Source organism: Rattus rattus, chromosome 16 (assembly GCF_011064425.1).
Source record: "Rattus rattus isolate New Zealand chromosome 16, Rrattus_CSIRO_v1, whole genome shotgun sequence".
Lineage (NCBI taxonomy): Eukaryota > Metazoa > Chordata > Mammalia > Rodentia > Muridae > Rattus > Rattus rattus.
The window spans coordinates 2,429,329-2,444,314 of record NC_046169.1 but is presented as its reverse complement, the minus strand read 5'-3'; the positions used below and the strand labels follow the sequence as shown (position 1 = coordinate 2,444,314).

Here is a 14,986-nt window from a genome sequence, read left to right as displayed (position 1 = left end):
TGTGACCCATTCATTCCCTTCCTCTAAAACCCTTCAGGTTCTGGGCTCTGTTGACTTGAGAATGCCTTCTGTGGCTCTATCTCTAAGATGTTGGCTTGTGGGTTTTCATAACAAGTCATACTGCACTGAGGTTGCCACTATCAAATCCAAATACTCATTTTGCAAATTGACATTATGGGTCAGCTGGGCAGCAGGAAGGGGACAGGCTGACTAGGGTAACGAGAATGTTTATTATGTTGGTTGGGAAGCTTCCAGTGCTTCTGGGCACCCAGGTTAAGCTCCTTGTTAGAGTCACTATATTTGCTATTGGCACTTCCATCTACAAACATAAGGTACAAGGTGTCATTGCAGCATCTGCCTGACAGCAGAGCTTACTGTGCCACCTGTAGCTGTCTTATATGTCCCTTGTGGAATTGGAAGCAGCCTTCAACCCTAATGGTTAATGTATTTTCCTTCTCATCTCATAGGGATGTACCTCTGACACACCCATCCTAAGCCTGAACTGAGTTGCTTATTTTCCAGACATGCCTAGGCTGGCTCTCAGGACTGCTGAACAGTTTTCCTTTTACAAGAATGCCTTTTCACACTTTGCCGCCTTTACTACTTTTTCCTCAGCATGATTCATCTTTGCTCCTCATTTTAAAAGCACCCCCCGCCCAAAAAAAAAAAAAAAAAAAAAAAACCCTGACCAGGTGTAGTGGCAAATAACTTTGATTTCAGCACTTTGGAGGCAGAAGCAGGCATATCTGAGTTTGAGGCCAGCCAGAAGCTATATGGTAAGACCCCATCTCAAAACACAGTAAACAACAGCAGCAACAAAAAGCAGAACAAACAGTAAACCATACAAGCCGGAAGTAAAGCCTGAATTACCTATAATTTACCATTAGATACACTTGTTGCATATCCTCTGTAAGTAATAATGCTACTGCGAGCTGTAGAGCGATCTGTACTTCCTATCTGAACGAGTTTTCTCCCTATCGTTTCTCTCTATAATCCAAGTTATAAGCTCCACAGAGACTTTCACCTTACATCATTCTGCTTACTGGCTGTTTCCATAGAGCCTTCCTGGAAGTAGTAAACTAGCAAATAAGTGTGTTCCTTCTCAGAACCCCATGGTTCCGGTTGCAAACTGGCCCTGCTTTCCACCATCAATGCCCTGGGCCATGCAGAGTTCCTCCTCTGCCAGCTGATGCAGCAAGCTGTGTTAGCTCATGTGCTGACCTGCGTTTCTAGGGAAGCCTATCATCTCCATCTGCTTGCTGCCCACCTTTCTATTTTCTCTAAAACACCCTTCTTGTCCTTTACTTTTTCTGTGGTCCCTCTGTCACCTGTATCCTGTGATTCCCAGTAAAGTCTTCTTGGAACCCCTGTGCACATTTTTTAAAAACAGTGGAGTTGAGCAGGTGGGGAGAATCTGATAGGAGGGAAAGTGTGAACAAAATTTAAAGAACAAAACAAAGAAAACCCAAACTTTGTTCCCTATACCCCTTTGTTTTCTATACCTATAATACCCATAGATGAGTGTGTCTCTTTACCCTCAGCAAAAGTTCCCACTTTTTCTTTCTTTTTCTTCTTTTTGTGGGAGGCAGGGGTTGAGAGTCGGGTAGTTTGAGACAGAGTCTTTCTGTGTAGCCCTGGCTGTCCTGGAAGCTCCTCTATAGACCAGGCTGGCATCAAACTCAAGCGATGCACCAACCTCTGCCTCCCAAGTGCTGGGATTAAGGTTTATCTGTCTACACAATGGTTATGGCCAAAAACAGCTTTCTGATTTGCCTTGTTCTTTATGCTTCTAGGAACTGGGAGCTATAGGTCAACCTGGGAAGAGATGGGGATAGAAGACATTGATCAAAACATATTATATTTAAATGTGAATTTTAGAATTTATTTTTATTTCATGTGATTGGTGTCTTTTATCTGCATGTATGTCTGTGTAAAGGTGTTGGATCCCCTGAAACTGGAGTTACATTCAGTTGTAAGCTGCCATGTAGATGCTGGGAATTGAAGCCAGGTCCTCTAGAAAGACAGCCAGTACTCTTAACCATCTCCAGCCCCATGTATAAACATTTAACTTTAAAAAAGCAGGATGAGTGATTAAGGAATCTGCCCTGCATCATTCTCTGGCTCCATTGTGTGTACCCACACACACAGATTTCTTTGAAAGAAATGTGGGTCTCTTGAGACGGAGGATGGTTATGAAAAATTGCAAATTAATGCCTGTAGTTTCTGTGCCCCAAAGAGAAAACATAATTTCAGACTGGTTTTCTAGTATCATCTGGCATGATGTACAAAAGGAAGGAACGATGTGATAGTGGAGGTGGGTCATCTCAGACTGTCCTAGCCAGGTAATCTAAGCTAATGTGCATAGTAATACAGCCCTGTTGGTAGCATATGCACTTGGCCCTTGAAAGGATGTGATGAGAGCTCTTTACCTCTGTGGCCTTTCTTCCCTAAACTTATCACCATAGTAAACAAAAGAAAAATAAAGCAAGCTAGGGTAAGGAACAGTACATGAGCTATAGACTAGACCACCAGACTGAAAGTTAGCAAAAGCAAGGACAGGGCTAGAGAGAAGACTCAATGGTTAAGGATATTAGCTGTTCTTCCAGAAGACCCAAATGACAGCTCACAATCATTTATAACTCCACTTCCAGTGAATTTGACACTGTCTTCTGGCCTCCCTGGACGCTATACATACATAATTTACAGATATACCTACAGGCTAAATACCTACAAACATAGGGGTGGGGGGGTGTCTTTTGTTTTTTGTTAAAAAGCAAGGATGGTCTGAGACACTACCCAGGGGAGTTTTGGGGTTGGGGACTAGGGGGGAATGACACTAAAGGTTGTTTGGGATCCTAGTTAATTCCCAAAGACATAGGAATTAAGTATGAATATTTAGTTAACATTGAACAAGTACTGGTTACTGTTTAAAATATGTTATGGTAATGGAAGATATTTCTAATAGAGGAGGAGTAGGGTCAAGCTGGAACTTTTTTTTTTCTTTTTGTAAATCTAAAAGTGGCATTAAAAAATGCAGTATCTCCTGGGCATGGTGCCGGTGTCTTTAATCCCAGCGTTTGAGAGGCAGAAACAGGTAGATCTGAACTCAACCAACTTAGTCTACACATTGAGTTCCAGGATAGCCAAGGCTACACAGAGAAACCCTGTCTTAAACAAAAGCAGTATTTGAGGAGGGTGAGTTAACAAGATGGCTTGCAGGTATAAGCACTTACACCAAGCATGACAGCCTGAGTTCTGTGCCTGTGACCAACATAGTGGAAGGAGAAAACTGATGTGTCTGTTTTCCAAATACTTGCTGTGGCGTGGGTGCACACATACACACAAATATAATAATAAATATAAAAATAATTTTTAAAATAAAGTACTGGAAAAGTGCTAATGCAACTCAAAGAAAATAGGTTCTTTGGTTTGTTCAGGTCTTGTTAGCAGCAAAGGAGGTGGCTTCCTGGGTTCTCAGCACAAAAGTCTGCCTCCAATAGGTTTGTCCTACAGCTGCTCTTTCAGGTACCCAGAACAGAATGAAGTATCTGCATGAACTAGGAGGATGTGAATCAAGTTTGTCAAGGCTAGACATCCTAAGGTTCCTTCCTGACAAGCACTCCAGTAGCTTCCTCTTCCTGAGCCTTTCCCTACATGCCATGCCCTTCCCCAGGTACCCAGGGATGCGTGTTCCTGCCTGTCCTGAGTATTTCACAAAGAGGACATTGGGATCTTTTGTTGCTACCCCAGTTTTCATGCCTCTCACCTCTCATATCCAGATGTATGCTGGTGACGTTATTATAGTGGGCTCTGCTGCCAGGAAGAGCTGGAGGAGCTAGGCCAGGCTATGAACCTGTGGCCAAGGCCACTTATTAGTTCAGCTTTTCCCCACCATCCACTGAGTCCTGTTTCTCTATACTCAGGAAAGAAAGAGAACCAGTACTAGATGGTGCCAGAACCCAGGAGGCCTTCCCTCTGTGGGAATTCAGGTTTCAGAAATTAACAGACTATGGCACTGGCCACTGCCTCCTCTTCTGTCAGACTGCACAGTACAGCCAGCAGCTTTGGGACTGTTAGCCAACATTTCACAAGATGCAGTCAGTAAGATATCGTTACTTTTTTTTTTCTCTTTGAGAAACAAGCTCTCTGTTTTGTGTGTATGCACATACACAATAGCTTCTATGTCGGAAACTAACTTAACTCAGTTCTTCTAACATGTGGCCCAGGGATTGAACCTAGGAGGTCATCAGGCTTGGCAGCAAGCACTTAACTGTCTGAGCCTTCTCACTGGTCCAGTTTTTAAGAAACTTTTAATTACAGATTACCTTTGTTAGTTTCAAAGATGTATAAGTTTGCACAGAAAATGTTTAACACTATTTTAAGACTGGTTCCCCAGTGTACCTCCCTTGGCATTTTGCTGTGTTAACCTATCTTTTCTTTTTCTGACCTTGCCCATGTACCTCCCTTACATCTGTTCTTTGGAAGCCGTTTAACAATGTCATATTCTCTCTTATAGGACACAGCTTGGGCTACGGCTTTGTGAACTATGTTACTGCAAAAGATGCAGAGAGAGCAATCAGCACACTGAACGGCTTGAGGCTTCAGTCCAAAACCATTAAGGTAAAGAGATGTTGATGTGGAGGAAAAGTCTTAACTAGACCAGAATGGGTATAAGAATATTGTAGGGGCTGGAGAGATGGCTTAGTGGTTAAGAGCACTGGACTGCTCTTCCTGAGGTCCTGAGTTCAATTCCCAGCAACCACATGGTGGCTCACAACCATCTGTAATAGGGATTAGATGCCTCTTCTGGTGGGTCTGAACACAGCTACAGTGGACTCATATAAATAAAAGAAATCTTTTTTAAAAAAAAAAAAAAGGTGTAAAGAGTATTGTAGACTCAGTACCTACAGGTGCTAGATGTGTTAGTTATGAATGGGGCACCAAGCAAGAGCAGCTGTACTGAGAGACCCAGAAGCCAGGCATATTCTGTCCCTCACTTGCCCCTACCTGTTGCCACTGCACTCCGGTGGTAATTTGAAGGCTTTACTTGTATGTATATCCTAACTGGCCTCAGATCACAGCTCTTAATAGCTAACTTATCTGCTGTGTTATCATTGGTCCTGGTGTTGTACTCTGGTTGCAGAGGTCAGTGTGAAGGGTTCTGCATTTCTGTGTCTAACCATCTATTTTTTTTTTCTCTGTGACACACTGGCAACTACAGTGAGGAGATGGACTAATCAGGCTCAGGTGCAGATCCACAGGCCACGTAATTCACATAATTCATACTTAAAAGAGGAAATCGTAGGTTAGATCCTCCCACATAGCATGTCAGGTTCCTTATCACAGCTCCATAGAGCATGAGACTCAGGTTAGGATGGGAAGCTGGCTTGTCTTTTTCCTCTCCAGTAAGTGAAATGGCTTTTCCAGGGTGGGGCAGAAAGAGGGGCAAATGCTGGAGCTTGAGAGTGAATACTCTGGCACTGGCATTTAACACCAGTTTAGCAGTTTCTCAGCACAAAATAAGTGCCTAAAACTTAAATCACAGCACAGAGCCCTAGGGAAATGGTCCATTTATTTGAGTTACCTATTTTGGTTTTTGTTTGTTTTTATTCTTGTGTTGTGTTGTGTTTTGGGTTTTTTTATTGGGGGGGGGTTTTTTGGGGGGGGGTTTGGGGTTTTTTTGTTTGTTTGCTTTTTTTTTTTTTTTTTTTTTTTTTTTTTTTTTTTTTTTTTTTTTTTTTTTTTTTTTTTTTTTTTTGTTTGTTTATAGGATTTCACTATACAGCCCATACTGACCTTGAATTTTCATCCGCCCCCATCGCTGGAGCACTGGAATTCTTTATATGTGTTCATATCACAAGGGACTGTGGTTGAGTCATTCAGTGAGTGTTTTTAACTCAATGCCAGTATTCCCCCAACTCTGTTCTGGGTGCTGAATGGAACAGTGATTATCAAAGTTTCACCCTCGTGGAATTAATGAGTAAAGTACAGTGTGTGAGACTGTGGTCTATATAGTACAGGGACAGAGGGAGCTATGCAGCAAGTAAGTAACAGGTCTGTGCCAACCATTTGCTCAGGGAAGGTACAAGTATCCCAGTCCAGATGTCCTAAATAAAAGAGACTAGTCACTGCTCCGAAGTCTTAGTTCAAGGGGTCAGCAGAGTTGGTTCCTTCCAAGGAACCTGGAAAGGATCACCAAAAAGCATCTCCCTTAAATTCTGGCAATCCATGGCATTCCTTGGGTTACAGAGGCATCCCCATGCTCACTGCCTCCATTTCTATGTGACATTCTGCCTGTGTGTATCTCCCTGGGTCCAGATTTACCCTTTTTATAAGTGTGCAATTATATGGGACTAGGAGCCCAGCTTTTCCATGTGTGACTTTGTCTTAACCAAATCTCTGTGCAAACCAGATCACATTCTGTGATCATGCAGGTTAGAATTTAACCATATGAGTCTGAATTGGACACGTATATAGTTCAGCCACTCACAGATTTCTCAAGATCAGGACAGGAAAGCCCCGGATTGACACTAAAGAAAAAGAGTTGCTGAGAGCATAGACGGTCCTTAAAGTGCCATGGAACAGCACAAAGGGTCTGTACACACATAGCAGTACCAAATGTCTCTGTATGGCTCTCAGGTTTGACTTTGAATTTGGCAGTGCCTAAAGACAAAAGACAAACAGGGTTCTGGTCCTACAGGACATTAGCATTGACGTTTTCCTTAGCATTTGGCTCTGAAGTGTACAGCTAGTGCTGATCCTCAGCTCTCCCACTTATGACTACAGTTTGTCCCCTGCTGACCCAGTCTTATCCTGAGAAAGCCAAAAAGAGCTGACAGCCCTGGTGGTGGGGAAGGCCGCCTCTTCCTTGAGCTATCCTGCCCAAAATTTGATGTTTCCCTTTCCCACCAAAGGTTTTGGTAAAGCCGAAAACATTTAGTTGCAGGAATAAATGGGTATTCTGAGGGGTGTTGATGGTGGACATGGACACTAAGCATCTATGCAGAGGGAAGGTGGACCAAGGCAGAACAGTCACATTCGATTATAGAGTGCACATATCCACAGAGCTCTTGCTCTACAGGCTGGACCTTGGTACCAGTGGCCTGAAAACAAATGGGGAAGCATCATCCACTGTACACAGCTCCATTTCCTCAAAGATCCCACCCTGCAGCTCCCCAGTAGTCGTGGTATGCCTTACTATACTTCTAATCTGGTGTCACCCAAGAGGTTGTTGGCTCCTTGACACGTTTAAGCAGTTTTGTGTTCTTCCCTCCCCACCACCCCATTTCTACAGTACTTGGTTCACCCACACATACCTCTCTGTACCCAGCATCCTGACTCAGCTTTGTGTCCCATCTTAGTAGGGCGTCTCTCTACGGGGCCTCTCTCCTGCTAACTGTCCTGTTTCTCCAGGGGACAGCCTTGTCGTCTTCTTTTGTGATCTTTGAGGTCTCTGCTGCCTGCATTGCCTCTACAAGGGAAGCACCCAGGATCTTTCCTTGCTGTTGCCTTTGGGACCTCCCTCCCTTCCTTTCTTTTAGCACAGTCATCAACAGTAAGGATTCAAATGCTGATTACAAACCCCCACCCCCAATCTTAGGCAGCCATTTTTTAATGTGCTTACTTGTTGGCGGAGGATTATTACAGCCTTTCCAGGAGGGCTCAGCTCTTGTATGCCACACCACAAATTCCTTGCAGATGACAATACTAGGTCTTATGTTCATCAGGCAACATCAGCTTGAATCCCAACTACTGTGGGCTTTTAGTTTCTTCATCTTTATGTAATAGGAATAATTTCCTGCTTATAATAGAAATGCTAAGGACGAACTGAGAAAACGCTACAAGGTGTCTGAGCTCTCTGCTGGCCTGCAGTGAGCTATCAGAAAATGTCATTGCAAAAGATTGTCGTGTGTGCAATTACTCGCACACACACATTGGCTTTTCCTAACACCAGATCACTTCCTATGGTGCTTTGGCCACATGTAGCCTCTAATTCTGAGTTGTGTTTGTTTGTTTGTTTGTTTTTAAGGTATCATATGCTCGCCCAAGCTCAGAGGTTATCAAAGATGCCAACTTGTACATCAGTGGGCTTCCAAGGACCATGACTCAGAAGGATGTGGAAGACATGTTTTCTCGGTTTGGGCGAATCATCAACTCCAGGGTCCTTGTGGACCAGACCACAGGTACACACAGGATACTCTGAGCCCAAGACTTGCTGTTCTAGGGAATATAGGGAGATATCAATAGTTAGCCTCCAAAAGGGGACAAGTTGGACATGACAATTCTTGGTTTTTATTTAATTGGGCTAGGAAAGTAAAATGTCATTAAAGAGTCCTGGGAGACAGACAGGTGCATTCCTTTAGTCCCAGCACTTGAGGTAAAAGCAGGTGGGTCTGATTCATGTTCTGCCTGGTTTGTATATGAAGTGCCAGGACAGACATAGATAGTCTCTCAAACAAACAAACAAACAAACAAGCAGCGGCCACCCAAGATTAGGCTAGGAAAGACATCAATGTTCTGGCACTTTCTCTAGGCACCCAGATAACTTTGGCTGGCTTGGGAATAGTTGGAAAGGTTTCTGTTTACTTGTCCCGTGAAGTTCTTACTATAAGTACATGAAGTGTCAGTGTATCTCCTCTTAAAGAGTCCCAAGAACTTACCTTGTGGTACTCTGAAGCAACACCATTGGCTATTTAGATGGGCCTTCTCTAGTCTTCATGATTGGGATGTTCCTCTCCAGAGAAAGCAGTCAATTCCTGTCTCTGACATCCTGGCTACTTGGCAGGTGCCTCCCAGAACATCTCAGTATAGACTTGAACTGCAAGTTGTGTGTGGAACTCCTGGACTCATGCTGAGGACACGGACACATGCCCATAGCTATGTCCCAACACAGCTATCTGCTACTTGAAAACAAAACATTCCCAGTCAAATGATAAGTACAGCTCCTCTTGGGGACATGACTATTCCTCAGCAGGGATGCGAAATCGTTGGCACCAGAAAGGAAGAGTGTGTTCAGAAACTGAGCAAAGCCTGGGTGGGTAGGTGGGTGGGTGGGTGGGTGGGTAGGTGGGTGGGTTGGTGTTTTTCTTTTTCCTCCCTCTTCACTTTTTCCTCTATAGACCTTTTGTCCCACCCTTTGGCTGTGGGTGGCTTAGCCATAGAATTACCTCACTGTGGGGCACCTTCACTTTGGAGGAACTTGTGGAATGCTATGTGGCTGCACATCACTTTGTGACAAGCAGGGCTGGTATGGTACTGCATTGACCCTTGTCCCCTTAGCTATGTGCTCTGGAGGAGGCATGCATGCCAGCTATTGTACCTTTCCTGCCTGGTTGAGGTAGCTTACCTCAACTTCAGGATCACATTGGGAGCCTGAAGAAAGGAAGATGCCGCCACACTCTCAAGTTCAGGCTCACTGCAGGCTTCCCAGGTACCTGCACCTGGCATGTCACAGGGGCTCTGGGTGTGGCCTATAGCCTGAAGTAAACACTTACTTCCAGCAACCTGTGCCAAAAGACCTAGGTTTCCTCATACCATTGTGCTCTTTGCTTTGAATGGGCAGCAGGCTGAGAAATAGTATTTACTTAGCAGGAACTCCAATCTCAATTTGCAAGTTATCAGTAGTCCCTGAAGGGCTTGTTGAATTTCCAACAACAGTTTTCCTAGAGTCTCCCTCTGCTTCTTTGGCATAGTTGGGCCAAAGTGGACCATGCAGAAAGTGTCACTTCTATAGGCAGCCAGGGACTTTGTAATATCAGCCCCTTCCCCTAATTAGCCATGAACGCAGGATGATTTCATTCTTTTCCTTTGATCTTCCCTGCTGTTCTCAGCCACTGTAGTAAAGAACACCACAGTGTAAGCAGGAAGGATATGGCAGGACTGGCTCCCTTTCCTAGCCCCCTTACCAATAAAGTCATCTAAAGAGACTTGATGTTCAAAAAACTGAGGGCAGGACCATGGCACTGTGGTAGAGTGCATCATACCATGAATAAGGTCCCAGCTCCCAACTGAAGTACTGAAAAAAGTAACAGTATTGTTTGGGGCCAGCATGGTATGGTAGCTCAGTAGGTAAAAGTATTTGCCCCCAAGTCTAATAAACATATTCAAATTCCATGGGCACCATATGATAGGAGAACCAACTCCCTCACATTACCTTCTGACCTCTATACCTTCACTGTGGCAGGTACATGCACAAAAACACATGGTAAATAAATAAATTTATTTTTGTTCATTGTCTTATTTTTCTGTTGCTGTGATAAAAACATTGAGAAAGGCAAACTGTAAAAGAACTTTGCCTTATGGTTTCAAAGGATTAGAGTTTGTAATGGCAGAGGGAATGGCTGTCTGGGAGCTCACATTGTGATCCACAAGCACTAGGCAGAGAGAGACCCTGCCCCTGCTGAGATAACTCTTCCTGATAAAGCCACACTTCCTAATCCTTCCCAAATAGTCCCACCATCTGGGGACTAAGTGTTTAAAGATACATACCTGTGGAGGATATTCTTATTCAAACAACTACAATTATTTTTAAATATATTTTTATTTTATATATATGAGTGTTATACCTGCTTGTATGGCTATGCATACCATGTACCTACAGTGCCTGAATAAATTAAAAAAAAAAAAAAAAAAACAAACAGATGTGATAGTACAAGCTTTGAATCCCAACAGTAGAGGCAGAGGCAAGTGGACCTCAGTGAGCTTGAAGCTGTAGAGGGCTACATGGTAGAACCCTGCCTTTTAAAAAAGAAAAGGATGGGGGTTGGGGATTTAGCTCAGTGATAGAGCACTTGCCAAGCAAGCGCAAGGCCCTGGGTTCGGTCCCCAGCTCTGAAAAAGAAAAGGATGTTCTCTTGAGAGTCTTCACACGTGGGGCTGGAGAGATAGCTCAGTTAAGTGTGCTCACTACTCACTCAGAACCCAGTTCAGTTCCCAGCATCCACATGGCAGCTCGTAGCTGTCTGCAGCTCCTGTTCAAGGGATCAGATGCCTTCTTCTGATCAGGTGACTTACACACAGCCTGGTATACATACATACACACAGACAAAAGCACCCTTGTATATAAAATAGAAATAAATAGATCTTTTTAAAATTTTTTTAATGATCTTTACATCCAGTCAGTAGAACTTAATTTTTATGTTCTTTATTTTTGTTTCTTGGCTTTATTCATAATTGTGAATTCAGTTAGTTCACGTATCTGGAATTTGTGCCAATTTTTGGTCTCTGTTGTTAATCCTGAAAACACCAGCAAAAATAAAACCCAATTCAAGGAACTTTGTGGAAGTGGAGTCACAGTGATGGCCCCTGGGGATGGAAGACACCAAGGAAGCAGTGTTCCAGATACAGCACAGCTTAGGCACATAAGAGCTCACAGAGGCAGGAGCAGCATGCACAGGGCCAGCATATGAGAGAGAAAGAAGGCATGGAGTTATGGACTGGGAGGAGAATAGAGAGAGGAAACCATATCAAAATATATTGTGTGGGAGGAAGTCTGTTTTCAATTAAAAATTAAAGTCCAGATCACAGGGCAATCTTCTGAAATACGAATTCGTCAGACATTTACATGGATTTTTTTACCTCCTACATTAGATACCACCCCCTTTTGTTTCAGGTAATTTTTATTTGAAAGCAGTTGCATGAAACCAAAACATGTTTGGTCTTGAGCTTGGTCACAGGTCTAAGAAGTAAAGCTACAGTCCCTCTAAAGTAGCCACAGTTTGGAACCGTGTCAGCCTGAAGTTAGGTCATGCTCAGCTTTCCAGGACCAGTGAGCTGCCGTCACCCTGGCTCTTTGAGGGTGAATACCCACAGACAGCACCTCTGTCTATGCTGGGTCTTCCCTGCTGCCATGGACACACATGAAGCCCACTAGGTCTAAGAAGTGATTAGGGAAAGGACTGAGATAGGCGGAGATTCAAGAAGACTTGACAGCATGCCCACTAAACAGCTCACCCAAGGTTCTAGACCATTGTTACTTGACTGTGCTGAAAGGCCTTTGCCTAAACCACGTTGGTAAGTACCATTAGAAGAGTCCTTCCCTGGCCTGCAGAAGGCCTTTCCTTAAGTTCCTAGCACAGGTAAACTAGGTATAGTAACACAGACCTGTAATCAAAGCCGTGGGTGGTAGAAACAAGATTAGTTCAAGGTCAGAGGTTGCACAGTGAGTTTGAGTTTTTGTTTTTGTTTTTCTTTTTTTTAAATGTTTTTGCGTAGAGGACCACGCAAATCCAAGTTAGTCTTTGCTGGTCTTATTAATGAGAATGTTTAGTCAAGTTGGGGTAGCTTTTCTTCCAGACTACATCTAGAACCCCAGCTCAGCTCAGAGATGTCACTTAGACAGGTCCCTTAGCTCCTTTCCAACCAAGTCTTTAGTGTTTGCAGCCCTCGCCAGTGTCTGAGTGTCTGACAAGGGAGAGTTTACCACTTTGCTCCTCCCAGGGTTTGCAATATGACAGACAGGACATAAAGTGTGGGTTGTCCCTTCTCACGGGTCCCACTCTTGGTCTGGACTACCCAGACTTTTGGTCTCAGGCAGCTCAGTCTAGGGATAAGGTTCCAATGGGAAAACAAGAGTTGTCTTCAGGTGGTAGACTATACCAGTTGGGTCCTGGCTCCTATGCAGGAACCTGAGGAGGTACAGAGGAATCCAGCATGGGCTCATGACACTCCTAATAAGTTCTTGGTAGCTCCTCTCCATTACCATACCTCAGCAGTTTTCTGTGGAAATAAGTAGCCTCATTTGTTTCTGAACGCAGGTATAAATCACAAAAGGTCCCAGGACCTCAGATGGAAGTGTCCAAGAGAAATGAAGTCTTGGACAGAAGAGAGGAGAATGAGGGCTTGGCTCTAGGATACAACTGCCCTGTTCTGGAATAAAGGAGAAGGCATATAAGCTAAGACACTAAGCAAGCAGAAGTCCCCTTCAAGCAAGCAAGAAAGGCCTACTTTATAGTCACCCTGCCAGGCCAATGTTCCTCCCAGAGCCCAAGGGGGACTTGTGACAGCCCTGCTCGGGGTCCAAGATTTAGTGTATATTCCATTATCCATGAGGTGAAGGGTATTTAACAGCTAAGTAGTGACAGAGAGCAAGATTGTTCCTGCTGCCTGTTTCTTTTTAAAAAGAGATTCCGGGCTGGAGGAGTGGCTTAGTCCTTAGAGCACTGGTTGCTTTTCAGAGGATTCAGGTTCAGTTTCCAACGCCCACAAGGTAGCTTACAACGTCTCTAACTCAAGTTCCAGGGATCCTGTGCCCTATTGCCTCTGTTGGCAAGTATTGTACAGACATGTATGCAGGCAAAATACCTATAAAAGTTTAAGAAAAAAATATGTGCAAAATGCTACTTGGAATATCTCTGGGTATGGAATCATTGCTTCAACTCAAAAGATAGTCAGAAATCTTAATCTTTCAGTAGTCAGTTTTCTTTATTCATTGGTTTGCATATTTGGGTTTGATTTTGGTTTATTTCACTTCCTAGGTACCTACTTTGAAACCCAGCCTATAGACTTGAGTTCTGCTTTTCAGTTTTGTTTTTTCTTTCCTCACTGTTTTTCCCCTAACTCTATTTTTGTTGGTTTGTTAAAAAGGTTTGTCCAGAGGGGTTGCCTTTATCCGGTTTGACAAACGGTCTGAAGCAGAAGAGGCAATTACCAGTTTCAATGGTCATAAACCCCCAGGTTCCTCGGAGCCCATCACAGTGAAGTTTGCAGCCAATCCCAACCAGAACAAAAACATGGCTCTCCTCTCGCAGCTGTACCACTCGCCTGCTAGGAGGTTTGGAGGCCCTGTGCATCACCAGGCACAGAGATTCAGGTGGGTCCAGAGGTTGATGTCCTGGTGGGCTCTTTTTAGTGTGCCACGCTCTTTCAAGCTACATGTAGCCTTTTATTTTGAAGGGTGTATGCTCAGAGGAGAAAATACTGGGGACACTAGGCTGATCAAGCAGTCATATCTTTCTAATTTCGTCATCACCTCTATCAGAAATCTGTCTGTGCACTAGGCATGGTGATTCACATCTGCAGTTCCATCATTGAAGAGAAATAGGCAAGAGAATCAAGAATTGAAGATTGCCTTTGACTAGAAAGCAAGCAAAACCTTTTCTCAAGGGAAAGCAAATGTATTGTGTCGGGGGTTGGGGGAATGAGTTCCCAGACCTCTGCAGGCACCAAATGCAAGCTCAGCTCTCCCATAAGATCCTTGCACATCACTTACAGATATCCTCCTATAGACTGGGTGATCCCTAATACCTAGTGCAGTCTAAGTGCTGTGGTGTGTTAAGTGTGTATACAGACTTATGAGCTCTTTTTCTTCCCAGATAAATTCAGACTGTGATGGGTCATATTCACAGATAGCCCATGGCTGAGGGGAGCAGCCCCATATCCTGAGACACCAACTTCACTGGCTGCCAGTAGTGCTCCAGTGTGTGGTTCCAGTAATATGGAGAGTTCATCAGGATTGAAGGATTGTCCTTCAATCTGTAGGGTACTGTCTTTTTAAAAGAAAGTCTTGGCCCTGTACAGACAGCTCAGCAGATAAGAACACAGTTACTCTTCTTAGAGGATGTGGGTTTAATTCCCAGCACCCACATGTTACATCACAACTATCTGTAACTTCAATGCCAGGAAACCCAATGCTCTCTTTTGGTCCGTGAGGGCACCAGACACACATGGTATGGAGACATACTTGCAGAGAAAATACCCATTCACATAAAAATAAATAAATGACGTATTTTTTTAGATTATGTTAAACAAAATCTTTGTATCTGAGAAAAGATGGCAAACAACATGTGCTTAAGTACTACCTGTTTGTAAATAAGTCTCATATGTTTGATCAGTGACTCTGAAGCAAGCTTTTCTCATAAAACTTCGTTTATTTTTTTTCCCCCTTTTACACAGTATCTAATACACCCCCAAAATGGTCTAGAGCTCACTGTGTAGCTAATGGATAAGAATGGCTAGAGCTGGGCCTGGTGCTGCACACCTTTAATAC

The 14,986-nt window shown here is 43.7% G+C and overlaps 1 protein-coding gene across 1 annotated transcript in view; it reads left to right on the top strand.

The window, feature by feature from the left end:
* Elavl1 (ELAV like RNA binding protein 1) overlaps positions 1-14,986 on the top strand; it is a 43,880-nt gene that overhangs the window by 20,092 nt on the left and 8,802 nt on the right. The window contains exons 3-5 of the mRNA XM_032887253.1: positions 4,517-4,620; positions 8,030-8,183; positions 13,585-13,810. Of these exons, the coding sequence (XP_032743144.1) occupies positions 4,517-4,620; positions 8,030-8,183; positions 13,585-13,810 (484 nt within the window). The remainder of the gene's footprint in view (positions 1-4,516; positions 4,621-8,029; positions 8,184-13,584; positions 13,811-14,986) is intronic.